The sequence below is a fragment of the Chenopodium quinoa genome, unplaced genomic scaffold (genome assembly GCF_001683475.1).
Source record: "Chenopodium quinoa cultivar QQ74 unplaced genomic scaffold, ASM168347v1, whole genome shotgun sequence".
NCBI classification, from domain to species: domain Eukaryota; kingdom Viridiplantae; phylum Streptophyta; class Magnoliopsida; order Caryophyllales; family Amaranthaceae; genus Chenopodium; species Chenopodium quinoa.
Window position 1 is genome coordinate 677,260 of NW_018742455.1, and position 18,919 is coordinate 696,178.

Sequence of the window (18,919 nt, forward strand, 5' to 3'; positions counted from 1 at the left end):
AACACGAGTCCTTCCTACCAAATGTAGTCCCAATCACCACTACACCAACAACCAATTGGTATTCAACACAACAACCCTATTACATAATTATTACTTTAAATGTTAAGTGGCCACACTATATGTATGGCTAGTCACATACTTATAAGATTTCATAAAATATATATTGTACTCGTAATTAATTAAAATAGAAGTAGTGTAATATTTGTGATACAAGTATTTTTTAATTAAAAGACGAGTAGTGTAATGTTAAAAAAAACAAAAGTATCTGTATCAATAGTGCAATTTTATTTAAAAAAAAGACTTGAAGGGAATAGTCTTGTAGCCAAAAACTGGAATATTAGGTATCAAAGGAGACTCCGTAGTAAAGTATGTTACTACTTCACCCAATTATTTTACATGCAAATACTACCAAATGTCCACGAAATTTCCAATCTAATGCATGCACTATTACCTTTTTTTTTTCCACATGTGATGAGACTATTATAAATAGTTCTTAGAATTCATCACAATAATGAGTAGAACACACCAAACTCACTAGTAACAAACTCTCTCTTACTAACTAAAACTCCCACCATACCATTTTTAGCCATGCCGGTCCAAGAAAGAAATCTAGTTGATGAGGTCTCCGGTTGGCTAAGGATTTACGATGACGGTTCCGTGGACCGGTCTTGGGTCGGGCCACCCGAGGTAAAGTTCATGGTTGACCCGGTTTCGGCCCATGAAGAATTCATTGACGGGGTTGCGGTCCGTGATGTGAATCTCAAATCGGGTCCTCGGGTTCGGGTATACATGCCCGAGACCCGACCCGAGGATGACCCGAATGAGAAGTTACCCGTGATCCTCCACTTTCCGGGTGGTGGGTTTTGCATAAGTGAGGCCGATTGGTTTATGTACTATGTGTTTTACTCAAAGTTAGCCAAGTTGGGCCGGGCCATTGTTGTCTCGGTCTACCTTCAGCATGCTCCCGAGAACCGGCTCCCGTCTGCTGTTAATGAGGGGTTCTCGGCCCTTTTATGGCTCACCTCATTGGCCCAATCCAAGGCCCATGATGAGTGGCTCACAGGCCGGGCTGATTTTGGACGGGTTTTTTTAATTGGGGATAGCTCAGGTGGTAACCTAGTCCATGAAGTGGGGGCCCAAGGTGGAAAAACTAATTTGAGCCCATTGAAACTAGCCGGGTCGATTCCGATCCACCCGGGTGTGGTTCGAGCCACGAGAAGCCGGTCCGAGTCAGAAATGCCCCAAACTCCATTTTTGACCCTAGACATGGCTGATAAGTTTTTGAGCCTAGCCTTACCAATTGGGAGCACCAAGGATCACCCAATTACATGCCCAATGGGCCCAGCCGCACCGCCTTTAGATGGGCTCCAATTGCCACCAATTATGTATTGTGTGGCTGAAAAGGATTTGTTCATTGACACACAAATGGAATTCTATGAAGCCTTGAAGAAGGCTAACAAAAATGTGGAGCTTTATATGAGTGAAAATGTGACTCATAGCTTTTACCTCAATAAAATGGCCGTGGACCATGATCCTCAGACTAAGGCCCAAACTGATAATCTTTATGATGCTATAATTGATTTCATCAAAAGGCATTGATTGATTGGAGAAAAAGACTTATCAATAGACAATAGTCACAATAATGAAGGTGTTTTTGTCACTTTAGATGTGATTGGTGGTGTGACATTGTAGTAATGTAGCTTCATGTTGTCCTAATAAATGATTATGTAGTTTTAATGGTGATGTAATTTAGATTAAGATCCTTGTTATTTGGATTTTGTCGACAAACCATTTTATGAATACTTCTTGCTCTCTCTAGTTTGGTCTTTTCACTATTTTAGTTATGTGAATTGTGGACTAACCAACTCTTGATGGCTTGACTACTTGAGTAACCAACAAAATTAAAGTCTTAATGCTATGTTTGGATAACAAATTAGAAGGGAAATCGAAGGGAGGGAAATAGGAGGAATTGATGAGCTCTATTTTCCCTCCAAATCTCTCCAATTTTAAAGGGATGGTCTTTATTAAAGGTGGAGGGAAAATGGATCCATCCCTCCCCCTCCCCCAACATATTATTCAAACAAGGAAGTTGTCTCCCTCCCTTTCCTTCCATTTTTTGTTATCCAAAATAGTTTTTTTGAAAGAAAGAAAAGTTTTAGTTTACTTTTTTTTTTTAAAAAAAAAAAAAGAAAATTTCATTACCAGTATTATTTTTAATTTTTGATGGGAACTTTTATTTTTATTTTTATTTTTATTTTTTTATTTTTATTTTTATATATTTTTGATACCTCCAAAGCCCAACTGACTAACCAAATCCTCACAAAAACACTACATTTACCCTCAATGTACAAATTAATTTTACGCACTATAAATAGAATTTGGACAACTCAACAGGTCACATAAAAAATAAAAATAAAATAAAAAAGAAAGAGGGAAGCTGAAATTTTAGGAAGGAGAATTAAGAGGGAAATTTTTTTGGCATTTTCCCGAACAAATAGTCTTTGCAGCGGAAGATATTTGGATGGCACCAACATAACTATGTGAATTTTAATTAGGAGAGAGAAAGTATCTTATTTATCGTCTTCTTCAATCCATGATTTTTTTTTTTTGAAGAATCAATCCATAATTTCATCCCAACTTTGTTCTTCTCAATTTTTTTTTTTTTAAATATTTTAATCAGCTTAAACTAATTACTATATATCCTCTCTCCTCCCTTTACGTGGGCGGTGATCTTCGGGGTGGGTGGTGGGCAAATGCAGGTGGTGCGTTTTTTCGATGGAGATTTTATAATTGCATAACATAATGGATGAATTGGCTCAAATCCAAAGACAAACATGTCTGCAATAACTCAGAAAACCATTGTTATTCTTACAGTATTCGATTGCCGCTTACAAGGTGTTCGACAAAATGCCTAATGAGTTTTATCAATAATATCTCTCATTCGATACCACCAAAATATACAACTTGTTGGCTATTGTGGCAAACTTAATATCAATCAACCTTTGTTATGGAAAACTATGGACCATTATCTTGTATCATTTTGAAGGATCATCATACACTTTATAAGATCATTTAGGTATTTACACTTATCTTACCCTTTAAAGGATCATTATACACATAAGGTCAAAGAATTGGCGATTTAAATCTTAAATTTGCTGTTTTCAAATTGGAACAATGGATCGAAAAAGTACTTTTAGTTGATGAGTTACTATCATTTTCACTAAATAACCCATTTTGCTAGTGAATAATGGATCGGAAAATTCCTAGTGAATGGTATTATTCCATTTTTCCATTTTCCATGTAAAATTATTGTTATAAAAAAAACCAATTACAATGTCCATGGTGAATAGTTGAATACTCATAAGTCATAACGAATCAATCTCCAACCTTACGCACACAATCACCAAGTCCCACCACCCGCAAAAACACCATTTGCTAATCTAATTCCACCAACCATCCCCGCCAACAAACGACCAGCAACAACAACCCAATACCACAACTCGCCGCCCACCAAATCACTCACCAAGTCACCATGACCAACCACCTCCCACGACAGAAAAAATACCCATTAATAATCATTTGATAACATAGACAAATTCATACAGATATAAGTAATTTACAACAAAATACCCAAAATTAAAATTTAATTTACAAGAGAAATGAAAAGAGACCTAGATTAAGAAAGTTGGAATGTCTTGGCCTCTTGGTATTCCACAATTAACAAAAAGTTTTTAAGATTTGACTCCTAACAATTAATAATATTGAATAACTGTATATACTATCTCCGGTCCAAATTACTCGCAACTTTGAAATATTTATATCTCACAAATAATACCCCAAAGTTGCGAGTAATTTGGACCGGATGTAGTATAAAATTATATTAATTCAATGGTGACATACAATTATTTCAATCAAAAGCAATGTACTTTTGAGTATGAACATTAACCGTACTATAAGATTGGAGAATTTGGATTATCTATAGTTCTATACTAATATGTTAAAAGACGTTTCTAAAAACGTCTCAACGCCACATGGACCCCTCACTACGCTATGTCACTCACTCAACTTCTTATTATGCCACGTCATCCATTCAATTCTTCAATATGTCACATCATCCGCACTACTAGCAATACTTAGGGATGACAATCTAGTCCAGATCCGACCCTACTCTGCCCCGATTCGAGGTAAAATATCCGCTCCGAGTCCGAGAAAAAAGTAATCCGAGTTTGACTCCGTTAAAATAATCTGACTCCAAGTCGAAGGAGGGTCGGAGTCGGATCCTACAAAAAATCCGAGAAAAAAAATCCGACTCCGACAAATGTCCGACTTTAACGGATTATTCGACTCCGACTCTAATAGATAGTGGATTTTTGTGTGGGACATAGTGGCATTCGGTGTGGGTTGTAAAGGCCCAAATAGCCCAACATCTCAAAGTATATTGAATAATGAAAAAAAACTCGGAGTCGGAGTCGGAGGTCGGATATTGAAGTCGGAGTCGGAGTCGGAGTCGGATGTCGGAGTCGGATTTAACCTCCGATTTCCTGTCGGGTTGGAGTCGGCTGTAGCATAATCCGCTTCGAGTCCGACCCGTTGCCATCCCTAACAATACTTCATGTTGCCTCAAATATATTGGAAAAAAAAATATGGATGACAAGGTTCAAACACTTGACCTCTTTGAAGAAACGTTATTGTTTAACCATCTAGGCTAATAATCATTTATTCTTTAATGTTGCACAATAAATGATATTATACTTTACAAGTATTGAAAATACATACTACAACTACATACACACTAATAAATGCTCTTAAAAATTAGTAGTTGTACAACTACGTACAGAAGTAGTATCCTGGGGCAACGTCAATAAGAAGCATACTATCTTTGTTATCTAATACTTTTGTTTATTTAATTTATTTCTTCTTAAATGTAGTTAATGTATTGTTTTAAAAAAAAATGTAGTTCATGTATGACATGAATTAAATGCTCTTAAAAATTAGCAGATGTACAACTACAAAATTAGTATCCTGAGGCAACGTCAATAAAAAGCCATACCATCTTTGTTATATTTTTATTATATTTTTATTTCTTTTTAAAGGGAAAGGGAAGATGATTAGTTACAAATTTACAATAAGGCAAAAATAAAAGTATAAGGGGATGAATTTTGAAAATTGTACAATAATTAATTAAGGGCTTGTTTGGCATCATTTTTGGTTTTCAGTTTTCTTTTTTTTTTAAAAAAACCAAAAACCAAAAACAGGAAACAAGAAAAAGGTGTTTTCACTTTTCTGTTGTCAGTTTTCAAAATTTTCATGATTTTAATAAGTTTAAATATTTTTGATTCATTATGAGGTATTGTGGGGAATAAATTTCAAGCGTTAACCCCCTTGCTTGAACCCCACTGTGATCATATACTAAAGTACGGTGGCGTCCAAAAGGGAAGAAGATAGAGCAAAAGAGTCGCTAACAAGTTTTAGGAACTTGTAAACCATTCACGAGGTGAAGGTTACACCCCTTAACGATCCAAGAGATCGTCAACTCCATAAGGTCTAGAACCAAATAAGGGTTCGGGGATGAAGGTACAAATCCAACCTAAAAGAGATTGAACCTGCCCTAATAATAGGCCTCTACTTTATTCAAATCGTATTCATGTGCGCTTTCTAAATAACATGCAATCATTAGGATTAACCCTAAACCTGTTTATCTATGTTGGTTGAATATAATGCACAAATAAATCTATTATTGGTGATCACTTGAATTATAATCAAATTAACCCTAAACAAGGTTATTAATTATCTTATTAAGCGTGATTACAAGTACAAATTCCCTTTAAACATGCATAGAAGGCGTGATCAAGCAATAACAATAAATAAGCATCAAGCAACATAATAATAATAAAATAATAATAAGTATAATCATGACCATAAAATTATAACAATGTAATAATCATCATAATAACAATCATATTAACCATAATAATAATCATGTTAATCATAACAATAATAATTATAGCAATAATAAAAATATAATCATAATCAAAACAATCATAAATCATGTTAAAGCATAATAAAAATAGCGAGATCCTAGGCATGATACTAACAAGATTAATAACAAACCCTAGCATGTCACTAAGCAATAAAATCAAATCTTTAGCCCTAACAGGATACTAACAATCATAAATATTAGGAAGAGAATAAAAGACATCGCAGGAATCATAATAAGCATATTTAATATTAAAAATACCCTAGACATGATACTAGGAACATCATAACAACAATTTAAACATGATTTCTACATCATAATATCAATAAATCAATTAAAGTACTTACTTTGATGCCTCGTACCTCTTTCTAATAATAAAATACACACGTTAGTAACTTCAAGGAAAATAATAAACAAAACAATTAAATTAAATAATTGAAAGAGAGATTTGGGACCAAACCCTCAGAAATTAAACCTTTCACGTCTAGGGCGAAGGCAACTTCGAATATGGCTAGGTGTTTCTAGATCTAATGAATGCGGAATTTTGTATTATAAAGCAAGTTTAGAAAAAGAAAGAGAGAGATGAATTAATTAAGAGAGAATTAGGGAATTAATGATTGCGAATGAAAACTGATTGTAGGTGAGAATTCGTGAGAATTGGTGAATCAAAACGGAGTTTTTAATACGTTATTTACAGAGAAATCAGCCAAAAAGATAAAATATCAAAACAGAGCACTTGGCGCACGTAAAACGAGATTGGCGCACCTAAAACAGAGTTGGCGCCAGAACCAGCTAATTGGCGCCAGGCGCCAATGGCTAGCACCAGGCGCCAATGGCTGGCACTAGGCGCCAAGCCTGGTTCCAGGCGCCAATGCCTGGAGTCAGGCGCCAGGCCTGTTTTTGACGCGTTTTCGAAAATCAGATAAGTTTGCCGTACTGGAGGATAAAATCGTGTCTTTTCCTCGAAAATGCTTTTTGATTTTAATTAAAACTCTGAAAAGTCAACAAAAGTCAATTTATCAATGCTAATTGAATTAGGAATGAAAAGAACCTTCTAGAAGAATTTAGAAGACTAAAACCATTCCTAATTGCATTAGGAATGATAAATCATATTAGGCCCTTCTCTAGATCATTGGGCCGCATATAAAGCTCAAACCGAGCCCAGTTTAGTAAATTGGCCATAACTTCCTCAATATTCATCGGAATTGGGCTTATAATATATCGTTGGAAAGCTCTTTGCAAGCCCCATCCAACTACACTACTATTAGACCCATATCATGGACCAACCAAACTGGATTGGCTGTTTTCTTAAAATAAGTTTTCAAAAACAGAGAGAAGAGAAAAGAAATTAAAATTATCCGCAACACTAGATTTTCTACACTTTCGCTTCATTCGATTATGATTCAATGCGAAAGTACTCATCACTGGGTTTGGTTTTGTGGAGACACAAATGGGTGTCTACAGGTATATATCATATACTTTTAATAAATAAAAAACCAAAAAACAGAAAACAACAGCAATGTCAAACGAATCCTAAGTGGTTGAAAAGTTAGATTTAATTTCAATTTTGAATTCAAAATTTTAAGGATTTTCATTTCAATTTTAAATGAAAATATTAAGGTTCCACAAAAAAAAAAAAAAAAAAAAAAAGCCTAATTAACCAATCATAAAAGAGTGTGCAAGTTCCTTTTGTACACTGAGTGTAAATGTAGTGTCTCCCAAATCCCAACTAATGCTAGTACCTAATATTACTCGGGCTCTAATTAATATGTACCAAACAAAAAAAAAAAATTTAAGTCAGCCTCTACAGAAAATTTAATACGTACCATAAGTTCTTGAATTATGGTGGTCCTCAAGGACAACAAATATAGCTCAAATAGTCCGATATGTATCGACAATTATTTAAAAGTGCTACAAGTTTTACGCAAATTATTACTCTCCGTTCTCACATTATTGTCCTCCTAAGCTCAAGCATGAATTTTTAGGGAGGAATTGAAATTGCAAACCATCACCTTTGTTCATTCTAATAAGATTTATACCGTTGCTAGGTTAGGAGATATTATTTAAAAGTGAATATACTATCTCCGTTACATATTATTTGCAACGATTAGACATTTCTTTTCCTCTCTACTTTATGTTAAATTGTTATAAATAATATGTAACGAAGGTAGTATAATGATAATTGTTGAAGAAACATCTCACAGCTCCTACATGAGGTTTTATTTATTTATTTATTAATTTGTTTATTTTATATATATATATACACTATGTAGCATGTTAAGTTAGGAGAAATCGCTCTATAGTGAATGATTGATTATAAATGCAATGTTACTTCCTCCGTTCTTAAATTACATTCTTTCTTTTAGCATTTTTTCGTTACATAATAGAAAAAATTAGAAATGGAATTTATGAATAGAGGGAGTAATGTTAGATACAAAGTATAATTAAAATTTTCATTGATAAGTCCAATGTGGGCTCTAATTGAGTATTCATATATGACAAGTAACTGAAATGATAGGCAACAATTGTCACTAATAAATGATATAAACGACCCAAGCCCACGTTGTACTTGCCTTAAATGAAGACCATAATTTGAAAATGACTTTCAATAGAAACGTGAGCGATTTGAACAAACTATACTTGTTCTGTTTTATAGACACATTTCTTACTTTCTTATATTATGTTTATCAAAGCATAAATTCACTATAAATGTCTCTAATTATTACTAATAGGTCAAAATTATCACAAAATTAAGATGGGCATTAATGGCTCGGTCATTAGTAATTACATAAAATTATCACAAAATTAAGATGGGCATTGAGTATTAAAATAGCAACTTTACCTTAAATCAGCAACTAACACAATGCAAGTTTAGGATATAGCTAGCAACTTTACCTTATATCAACAACTAACACAAGTTTATAATATTGCTAATAGTTTGACTATATCAATTCTTAAACGAAGGAAAAAAAAATAACACTATCTAGAGTCGTGATACCACGTTTTATGAGTAAAGCTATATCCTAAACTCGTGTTAGTTGATTTTGTTATTGAAAAACTTGTGTTAGTTGTTGATTTAAGGTAAAGTTGCTATTTAAATAATTTTATGTAATGAACTAATGACTAGTGACTCAGCCATCAATGCCCATGCTAATTTTGTGATAAAAGTTTTTGAATCAGATTTTCACTTTGATTAAGCTAAGTTTTAACTTTTAAATACTACATCCAGTCTAAATTACTCGCAACTTTGGAATATTTTTTATCTCACAAATAATACCTCAAAGTTGCAAGTAATTTGGACTGGAGGTAGTATTATATAGGAAAAAAAACTAAAATTTATTAATGAGATTCAAAGGTGTCCATTGATTGGAAAGGGAAGACAAGACACCATAGAAAAACTTATATATTTGCTGCGAAGTTCCTATCACGTAGAAGATTTTTTTTGAAAGACATCACGTACAATATTAGTTAAATAGATTATAATTCTGGAGTCCAATAAATAACTCAAATAATCTAAGCTCACGCCAGACACAAATTTACTTCAAGCTTTAATATTACTAGAAATAATACGAGTTTTTTTTTTTTTTTTTTTTTTTTTTTTTTTTTTTTTTTTTTTTTACACCACGCCTAAAAAAACCCAATTATTCAATTAACCATATCGATCATGGGCCGCTTTTAAAAGAACAAAGTAATCCCTATAACATTGACAGAGTACCTCTGTAATATTGATCGAGTAAATTCTTTTAACACTAATTGAGTAACCCTATAACAATGACAAAATAATTCATATAACACTGATTGAGTAACCCTTATAAAACAAACGAAGTAACCCTTATGATGATTGGCCACACACAACGTGTGACCAACCTATAAGGATTTGTGATTATTTTTTTATCATTTCTCTCTCTCTATCTCTTTTTTTTTATTTATTTTTTTTTTATTTTTTTGTATTTTTTTTTTTTTAGTTTTATCTAACCACCTTTAAAAAAAGTTAAAATATTAGATTTTAATAATCTTGTAACATTTCTTTATGTTCTAACTTTAGAAACTTTGACTATAATTTTACATTAATTTATTAGATAATATATAATCATACGTAATTCTATTAGATGCATTAAATGTGTATATATTAAAATTAGAAAGTTATTTTTATTTTTTGGTGTTCCACCCGCTTCACCTTTTGGACTAATTTAGATTTGTGGATCAGTTTTGAGTGGTAATGTTCCAGTCCCCTCCCAATTGTTGTTGCGGAGGATCGAACATGAGTCCTCCCTACCAAGTGTAGTCCCAATCACCACAACACAAACAACCAGTTGGTAAATTAGAAAGTTAATAAATTTTATTAATTCAATTCCATGTATCATACTCAAAAAATAGGTAGATCATTCCCTAATAAAATAACTAAAATTTAATATTTAACTCATTTAGATTTAGATGTCTTGTTTAATCACTTTAATGTATGTATTGGCGTACAAGTCATTTTTCTTTAATACAAATCAAATTAGTCTTGTTTAATGTATGTATTGGCGTACAAGTCATTTTTTTTTTTTTTTTTTTTTTCCGTATTATGTATAAATTAGCAACAAGAATTTCTCAACGTCATATCCATTAACCAAATACAAGAACCAAAATGCCAACAATTCAAGAAATTGAAGGTGAGTTTCAACAACTTCAACTTTCCCTTCCAATTGATCATTGGATGGGTATTTTTCCCATTAACCTTTACCAAGGCTTTTGGTGCCCACTTCTTGAGCCCACAATCTCATTGCAAACCCATTTCGAGGCCCATGATACCGATATCATTTTAGCTAGCTTACCCAAAACAGGTACCACTTGGTTAAAATCTCTCCTTTATGCTATTATAAATCGGAAGAGATTTTCGGACATTGATCAACACCCACTTCGGAGTCAAAACGCCCACGAACTTGTTCTTCAGTTAGAGGCCAAAGTTTATAAAAATATTCAAGGGTGTCAACCCGATCTTACCAAATTACCCTCACCTCGACTCTTTGCCACCCATATACCGTATTCTTCACTACCAAAATCAATGAAAATCTCCGACTCCAAAATTATTTATGTATGTCGAAATCCTTTAGATACTTTCGTTTCATCATGGCATTTTTACCGCCAACTTAAGGTAAATATGGGCTTAAAGCATTTTTACAGTCAGTTGAAGGTAAATATGGGTTTTAAGCATCTTTTCCGTCAGCTAAAGGTGATTTTAGGTTTTTTCTATTTTTACCGCCAGTTTAAGGTAAATATGATAGAGGAAGATTTTAATATGTTTTCTAAGGGGAAATTCCCATATGGCCCTTATGAAGATCATGTACTTGGGTATTGGAAGGAAAGCATACAAAATCCAAACAAGGTGTTGTTCATGGAATATGAAGGGCTAAAGGAGGATCCGAAAGCCTATGTGAAGAAATTGGCGGAGTTTGTGGGTTACCCGTTTTCGAAAGAGGAGGAAAACAAAGGTATCATTGATGAAATAATCAAACTTTGTAGCCTTGAAAGTTTGAAGGAAATGGAAGTGAATAAGAGTGGTAATTTTTATGGGTTTTTTGAGAACAAAGCTTTGTTTAGAAAAGGTGAAGTTGGAGATTGGACTAATTATTTGAGCCCTTCAATAGTTAAGAGTTTTGATCAAAACATCCAAGAGAAATTTAAGGACTCTGGCTTTTCTTTTACACACTATCATCCCCTTACTGAGGCTCCTAAGTAAGCAGGATGAAGGATTTATTCATTCATTTGTAAAGTTTCCATTATAGATTGTTTATAGTGCTAATTGGTTATTAGTTAATTGAATTAATTTGTTTAGCTCTCCTATTTCAACAATAAAACACATGTATATAATTTTTTTTCCCTACTTTCTTTTTTACCATATATATATATATATATATATATATATATATATATATATATATATATATATATATATATATATATATATATATATATATAGGGGAAGACTCCTGTGAGAATTTTTCTTATGTGAGAATTTTTCATATGTGAGAACACTCTTTATGTTCTAAATTTTTACTCGTATGTTCTAAATTTTAAATATGATGTTCTAAACTTTTCCTTAGGTGTTCTAAATTAAATCAAATGTTCTAATTTAGTACTCACATGTTCTAAACAATAAATTAGTTAAGTTTGATGTCATAAATTTTAAATAACTTGTTCCAAAATTTTAACTTATATGTTCTAAATTTTAAAACGTGTGTTCTAAGATTTTTAATTATATGTTCCAGATTTTAAAACGTATGTTCTATTTTTTTTTACACGTATGTTCTAAATTCTTTACTCACACTTTCTATATTCTATATCAGTTTGTTCTAAATTTTTATTCACATGTTCATAATCTTAAGTCAGATGTTCTAAATTTTACTCATATGTTTAAAATTTCATAAAGCAAATTTTAAAAATTTTTAATCACTTGTTCTAATTCTAAAATCAGATGTTCTAAACATATTACTCACACAAATGTTCTAATTTATTACTCATATGTTCAGAATTTTAATTTGAGTCACATGTTCTAAATTTTAACTCGCATGTTCTAAATTTTTACTCACATGTTCTAAAGTTTTACTCACATGTTCTAAATTTTAAATCAGTTCTCATATAAGTATGAATTCTCACATATGGACCTATTCTCACCGGATCCCTCCCCTATATATATATATATATATATATATATATATATATATATATATATATATATATGAAGTGGGGGTTCGGTAGCGTTACAAAATAAGATATAACCCCCTGGTCTTTTTAAATTGCAACGTTGAGGATTTTACGCTTGTCAATGGAAATTCTATACCTTAAATATCTTAGATCACATTTTTGTAAAAATTAAAGAAAGTTGATATCATTAAAGCATTTTTTTTTTTACAAAATTAAAGCATTTTTCTAGATGAATTGAATCTAACAAGATACCATTTTACTATACCTATTTTTTCCCAACATGAGAATAAATTAAAAAAACAGTAGAAGGAGTGTGAGTAAATATTGAAAATTACAAATGTTGCAACATTAAATTTGAATGTAGGTTACATGGTAATCAAACCTTTGTCCTTCAAGAAAAAGGGGTTTTTTTTTTTTTTTAAAAAAAAAAAAAAGTAAGAAAAGAGAAGCAAAGGGGAAAAAAGGCTGAAAAAAATAAAAACTAAATAAAAAGGTTGTAACAAAGAATCAAACCTCTGACCAATAAGCCCGAAGCACAACTAATGTGCTAGGCCAAAACCACTGAGCTCCGCTATTTTCCAACTCTAATTTATGCACATCAATTGTATATATCCGTTTTTTATGCTTTATGAACAAAAAAAAAAATATTAAAACTAATAATTTTTTTTCAAAAAATCTGTGGGTTCAATGAACCCCCTTGAACCCCTATATATATATATATATATATATATATATATATATATATATATATATTTGAAACAACCATTATATACAAGTATTATTTAATTTGCAACGGTTTGACATAAAATATGAGTAGAAAATGTATAAACGTTACAAATAATATAAAACGGAGGTAGTAACTTAATTTATCTTTTCTAATAATTTATATATCAAATAATATACTAGTATTATGTAATATAATACTCCCTCCAATCATTTATGTTATTTCCATTTAAATCTTTTTATGAGATGAAAAAAGTAAAAGTGGGAAGAACGAACAAATAGCTAGGATAGGACAACGTAACCAGTTTATTTATTTATCTTATTTTATAGAATTGCATGATTTCTCAATTGGCTTTGCTTTCTTAATGAACAATGAGACAATGATCTATTAATGTATTACACCGTAAATCATACAACCTCCGTTTCTAAAAAATATCTTTTGATTTTGTATAGTATTAAAATTTAGGTTTGACCAATATATTGATTTCTAAATAATTTTTTTTAAGAATTTCATATTATATTTTTTTTGAGGGAAGACTTTCATAAAACTACACATTCAATGAATCTATGTGTACGGTGTATCTCATATAATTACGTGTAGTGACATTTGACATTCAAAATAATGTGTACATACATGATACATCCTTTATTTCTTGTTTTGGTCTTAAATGTTGTAAATATTTTAATACACATATTTTTTTTATTTTTTTTTTTATTTTTGATAACTTAATACACTTATTTGAGTGTCAATATTTTCAATTATGCATTACAAAATATATTAAAAGTAGATATTTAACATGATTCCACATTATTACTTTTAACTTATATTTACCATAGATTTTTTTTTAATAGTATATTTACCATAGATTATTCATGGTTAAAGTTTTTCTCTACTCAAATTAAAGATTCCTAATGAGATACGGAGTAATACTGTGTATAAAAAAATGGAAGGAATAAGGCATTAAACGTAAGATCATGCTATGTGGGTTTTGATTAGCTCAAAGATGACCTGGCGTCAAAGGCTAGAGATAGACATGAAATGCTAAGCCAGCTACATACACTCTAGCTATTAATTACTCCTATTATATGTTTTAGCTTAATTAATCCTTAAGAAAACTGTGTTTTGTCTTTTAAAAAATTCATGTCATCATCTTAGGTGTTGTTTGATTTGTTAAATTAAAATGTACTAGTAAGAAATCTCAACTAAATTAAAGAGGTATGACTTCTAAATCCCATACTAATTTGGATCGGAGTTGATCGATTTATATACTGAATTGATTAATGGAATGAAATGTAATATTATTAGAATTCATAATTTTAAAGATCATTAGCACCTATATTATATCATATGGATTATTTCGTAACTAATACATAAAACTAATATAATTAGTCAGGCCATGAAATTAATAAACAATAATACTACCTCCGTTTACATTTACTTGCAACTTAGGAGTATTATTTGAGAGACATAAAATATTCCAAAGTTGCAAGTAAATGTTAACGGAGGTAGTATTTGACACTTTAATTTTCCACCATTTCATCAAATGTCGTGCCATGTAAACACTTAATTTTGTCTCTCTAACTCAAACCCGATAATGGGTCGGATTACATATCCGATTAAAAAATTGTTTGATCCATTTTTATCTTGATCCATTCGTTTCAGGCCCAAACATTTTATATTAACCTTTTCCTTATTTTTAGGGATTTGTTAAACATCGCCCACAAATTACTACATAAAGCCCACAAAATTCACTTGATTTCCCAAAATTGCCCTTGACCTTAAAAAAAAAAAAAACACTCACACTCTCATCACTCACACTCTCATTGCTCATCTTCTTTCAACCTCTCTAAAAAAAAAAAAATTTCAAAATAACGGCAATGTCGAGGCGGCAAGGCAAGGAAGTGGCGGCGGCGGCGGAGGGAAGGATGTCCCAAGGAGGAAAGGTATATTTTGTTTTAAAAAAAAAAAAGAAAGGGGAAAACCGCCGTGAACGCGGTGGGGCGCCTTGGCTGGACGCCCAGCCGGCGGTGGTGGCGCCAGATTCAGACGCCGCCACCAGTTGGCTGGCGTCTGGGCTGGACGCCACCGCCACGGTTGTGGCGTTTAGTCTAGGCGCCGCAGCCGTGGCTGTGGCGTCCAGCCCAGACGCCAGCCAACTGGTGGCGGCGTCTGAATCTGGCGCCACCACCGCCGGCTGGGCGTCCAGCCAAGGCGCCCCCCCAATTTTTTTTTTTTATTTTTTTTTTAATTTTTTTAAAAAATTGTTTTTAATTATTATTATTATTTTTTTTTAATATAATTTTGAATTGTTTTTATATTTTGTTGTTTATTTTTATAAATTTTTTCAATTTCGTTGTATTTTTTCTACGTTTATATTTTGTTTACAATTATTTGTATGTTTTTAGTGTATTTGATTTGCGATGATGATTATTTATCGTATAAATTTTTGTATGTTTATATATTTTAAAATTTTGTGTAGGGTCGTCATGGTGGGGGGAAGAATATAGAGCTTCTTAGTAGAAGTTATTCAGTGGAGAGGTCGGGGCATAGACATGTCAGATCCCGTGGTATTTCGGCCTCAGTTCGTAGAGAACGGATCCACCGTCGGGATGAGGATGACGATGACGATGATGATGCTGAGGAGGGTGACCAGGAGGAGGAGCAGGAGGAGGGCGCAGATGAGGATGAGGATGTGGACGATGGCAGTGGACCGTATGATGATTACGGTCCATTCAGTCAGAGGGTTATTGTATTATGTTGGACATTATGTTGTAAAATTGTAACATTTTAGATTGTTCTTTTAGCTTCCAACTTAAACATATTAACAGTGGATCCGCGCAACTTACCCATGCAACATGTAGAATGCAGTAAGCAATACAATATAAAATATTAATGTTCTCATTAAAAGAGCAATGTACAAATAAGATTACAAATAAAGAATGTAAACAAGAAAAACTAAAATGCAGCTAGGGTGTTCCATTCGTGGATCCGGTCATTATATAGCGCACCCCAACCCTCTACGCTCGTTGTGCGAATGTTGTACCACCGAGGTATAATCGGTGGCACCGGAAAATCGGTTGACATGTCTAGTCGGATGAAATGTCTGTATGACGACCCAAGAAACGCAATAGCTAGCTCTCTGACAAGTGTGGTGACAGTCTCACGCGACCGCCAAGGGAGAACCGTGGTACAAGGATAATAAGCTTGACTATGCACTCCCAGGCCGAAATGCATGACTGCGCATTTGTAAATGTTTGCAACGGCAAACAGATCTAGGGGCGCGTCAAAATAATGATTTTCGCCGCAAGGTCCACCTCCCCACAAGGAAAAGATGAGTCACCTCCGCTGTATCTTCATCAGAATCAAACCAGAACAGGTAACCACGTGATTGTGCCTGGTGTAGCAGCTGCTGTATAGGGTTCCTTCCCTATGACCGTTCAAACCTGAGTTGCTGTCTGACGTTGTAGATGTGTCTTCGGTTTGGATGGTCTTCTGGAAATTTCTCTAACACAGATGCTAATATTTTAGCAGGCTTCACTTGAGCATCACTCATTTCTTTCACAACTAGTTTCGCAGCAGGACTTAAGCCGCTCAGTTGTCGATGACCCTCTTCATATACTATCATCTCATGGTTGTGATACCCCCATTTAGAGTAACCTATCACTTCCCAACCGTCACGACTCCGTAGTTGTCGAACCTTTACTCTGAACTCACACCCACAACCTTTCCGCTTTGTGTCAAACCGAGTGGCTGTACGAAAATCTCTTTCTTCTCTTTTGCGATAACGGTCACATCTCAAAATGCGATCCATTCTACCATCCCGTTGAGATTTATGAGTTTCTACTACCAAGCAAAATCCAGCTGCAATTGCAACCTGTTTTGCCCAATCAATCGCCTGTTGAGCTTCTTCGAATGGACCATCATGTCCAAATATCTCACTGTAATCATTTCCGTCTCCACCATATTCCTGCATCAATTATATATTACAATAAATACATTTAACGGATAATACATTTAATTTCTATATTTCCACATAATTAACACAAAAAAAAAACATAATTATATATAATCAAACTTAATTTTTATAAAAACCCAATTCGAATTTTCAAACTAAATTTAAAAATATACCATTTCGAATTTTCAAATTTAATTTTAAAAAAACCTATTTCGAATTTTCAAATTTAATTTACAAAAAACCCATTTCGAATTTTTTTAAAAAATCATTTTCGATTTTTTATTTTCACAAAAAAATTAAATAAAAAACAACAACAAAATCAAAAAGGAAAAAATAAAAATTAATTATTAAAGGTGGCGTCTGCCAGGGCTGCCACAGCCACTGGACTGGCGCCTGGCAGGGCCGCCTCACCCAGTAGAGTGGCGTCTGCCCAGGACGCCAGTCTGGTGGTCTGGGCGTCTGGGCTGGACGCTACTCTGGTGGTCTGGGCGTCTAGCTTGGACGCCACTCTGGTGGTTCTGGCGTCCGGCTTGGACGTCCAGGCTACGGTTTGGGCGTCCACCCTAGGCGCCGGAGCCACTACGACGGTAAACCGTGAATTTTAGCGGTCACTTACCTCGTTTTCCGTCGACGACGACGTACCTCCGGCGTCCCCCGCATCTCCGGCCTGCCATCCGGTCTCCCCCGGCGAGCCAGTACGACTCCACATTTTTTACACCGAGATTATCTCAATTTTAGCAAAAGGGCATAATGGTCAAATCATAACATATTTGTGGGCTTTATATGGTAAATTGCGGGCGATGTTTAGCGTTTCACTATTTTTATCCTAAGCCTAATCCATTTAATTCTAGCCCAAATGCTAATCCAAGCCCTATTGGAATAATCTTGACTTTGAAAACGAATGAAATCGGCCACTAAATAGTTCAAATTTCATTAGAAACTGGATAATAACCTTTTTTTTTTTTTTTGAGGGGAAAACTGGATAATAACCTAATTAGCAAGGATCTTTCTATAAGTTTTTTTGATTGTCAGACCACGACAAAACTGTAAGACATCAAGAATGTAGAGTATGTGCATGATTGCACTCTTGGCTGTTAATATATTGGATTAATTTGCTTATATTTTTTACAAAATTTAGTAATTTACTCGGCTCGTTTTCTTTTTAGGCAATATATATGACTTTAATTACTTTTTTTTTTTTTTTTTGAAAGGATGACTTTAATTACCTTGGTAATCAATAGCCTAATTATTTATAAAAAATAAGTTTAATAATGTATATTGGAAAAGATATCAGAGTATAGAAACTCTTATATTCTTGTCAAAAGTATGGAAGCATCTATTAAGGGAAGGTTAAATCCAAATAAGGTGTTTTGACTCTGGGGTGGTAAAATATAGTTTTTCCAGTTTTCTTTATACAATTAAAATTTTAATTCTTATCCATTTTCTATTTATAATTTATCGCTGTCATCTTTATTTTATTGTTCGAAAGGTTGAGCCATATTATTGCCTTAAAATAGAGTTGAGTACCAAATTATGAAAATGGAAGTATGGAAACCACGATCTTTTTTAAATTTTT

General features: G+C 33.1%; 2 protein-coding genes across 2 annotated transcripts; both read left to right on the forward strand.

Annotated features, from left to right (window-relative positions):
• Positions 1-348: 348 nt before the first annotated feature.
• On the forward strand, positions 349-1,818 carry LOC110718167 (probable carboxylesterase 6). The gene has a single exon (XM_021896973.1). It carries the CDS (start codon positions 589-591, stop codon positions 1,597-1,599), a length of 1,011 nt encoding a protein of 336 aa, XP_021752665.1. The 5' UTR covers positions 349-588; the 3' UTR covers positions 1,600-1,818.
• Positions 1,819-10,556: 8,738 nt separating this feature from the next.
• LOC110717088 (cytosolic sulfotransferase 5-like) lies at positions 10,557-11,838 on the forward strand. Its single transcript, XM_021895737.1, has one exon. It carries the CDS (start codon positions 10,608-10,610, stop codon positions 11,697-11,699), a length of 1,092 nt encoding a protein of 363 aa, XP_021751429.1. The 5' UTR covers positions 10,557-10,607; the 3' UTR covers positions 11,700-11,838.
• Positions 11,839-18,919: the final 7,081 nt, after the last annotated feature.

Bases quoted from the DNA above. Each gene is read 5' to 3' on its own strand.
- LOC110717088 (XM_021895737.1), top strand. From the start codon at position 10,608: ATGCCAACAATTCAAGAAATTGAAGGTGAGTTTCAACAACTTCAACTT.
- LOC110718167 (XM_021896973.1), top strand. From the start codon at position 589: ATGCCGGTCCAAGAAAGAAATCTAGTTGATGAGGTCTCCGGTTGGCTA.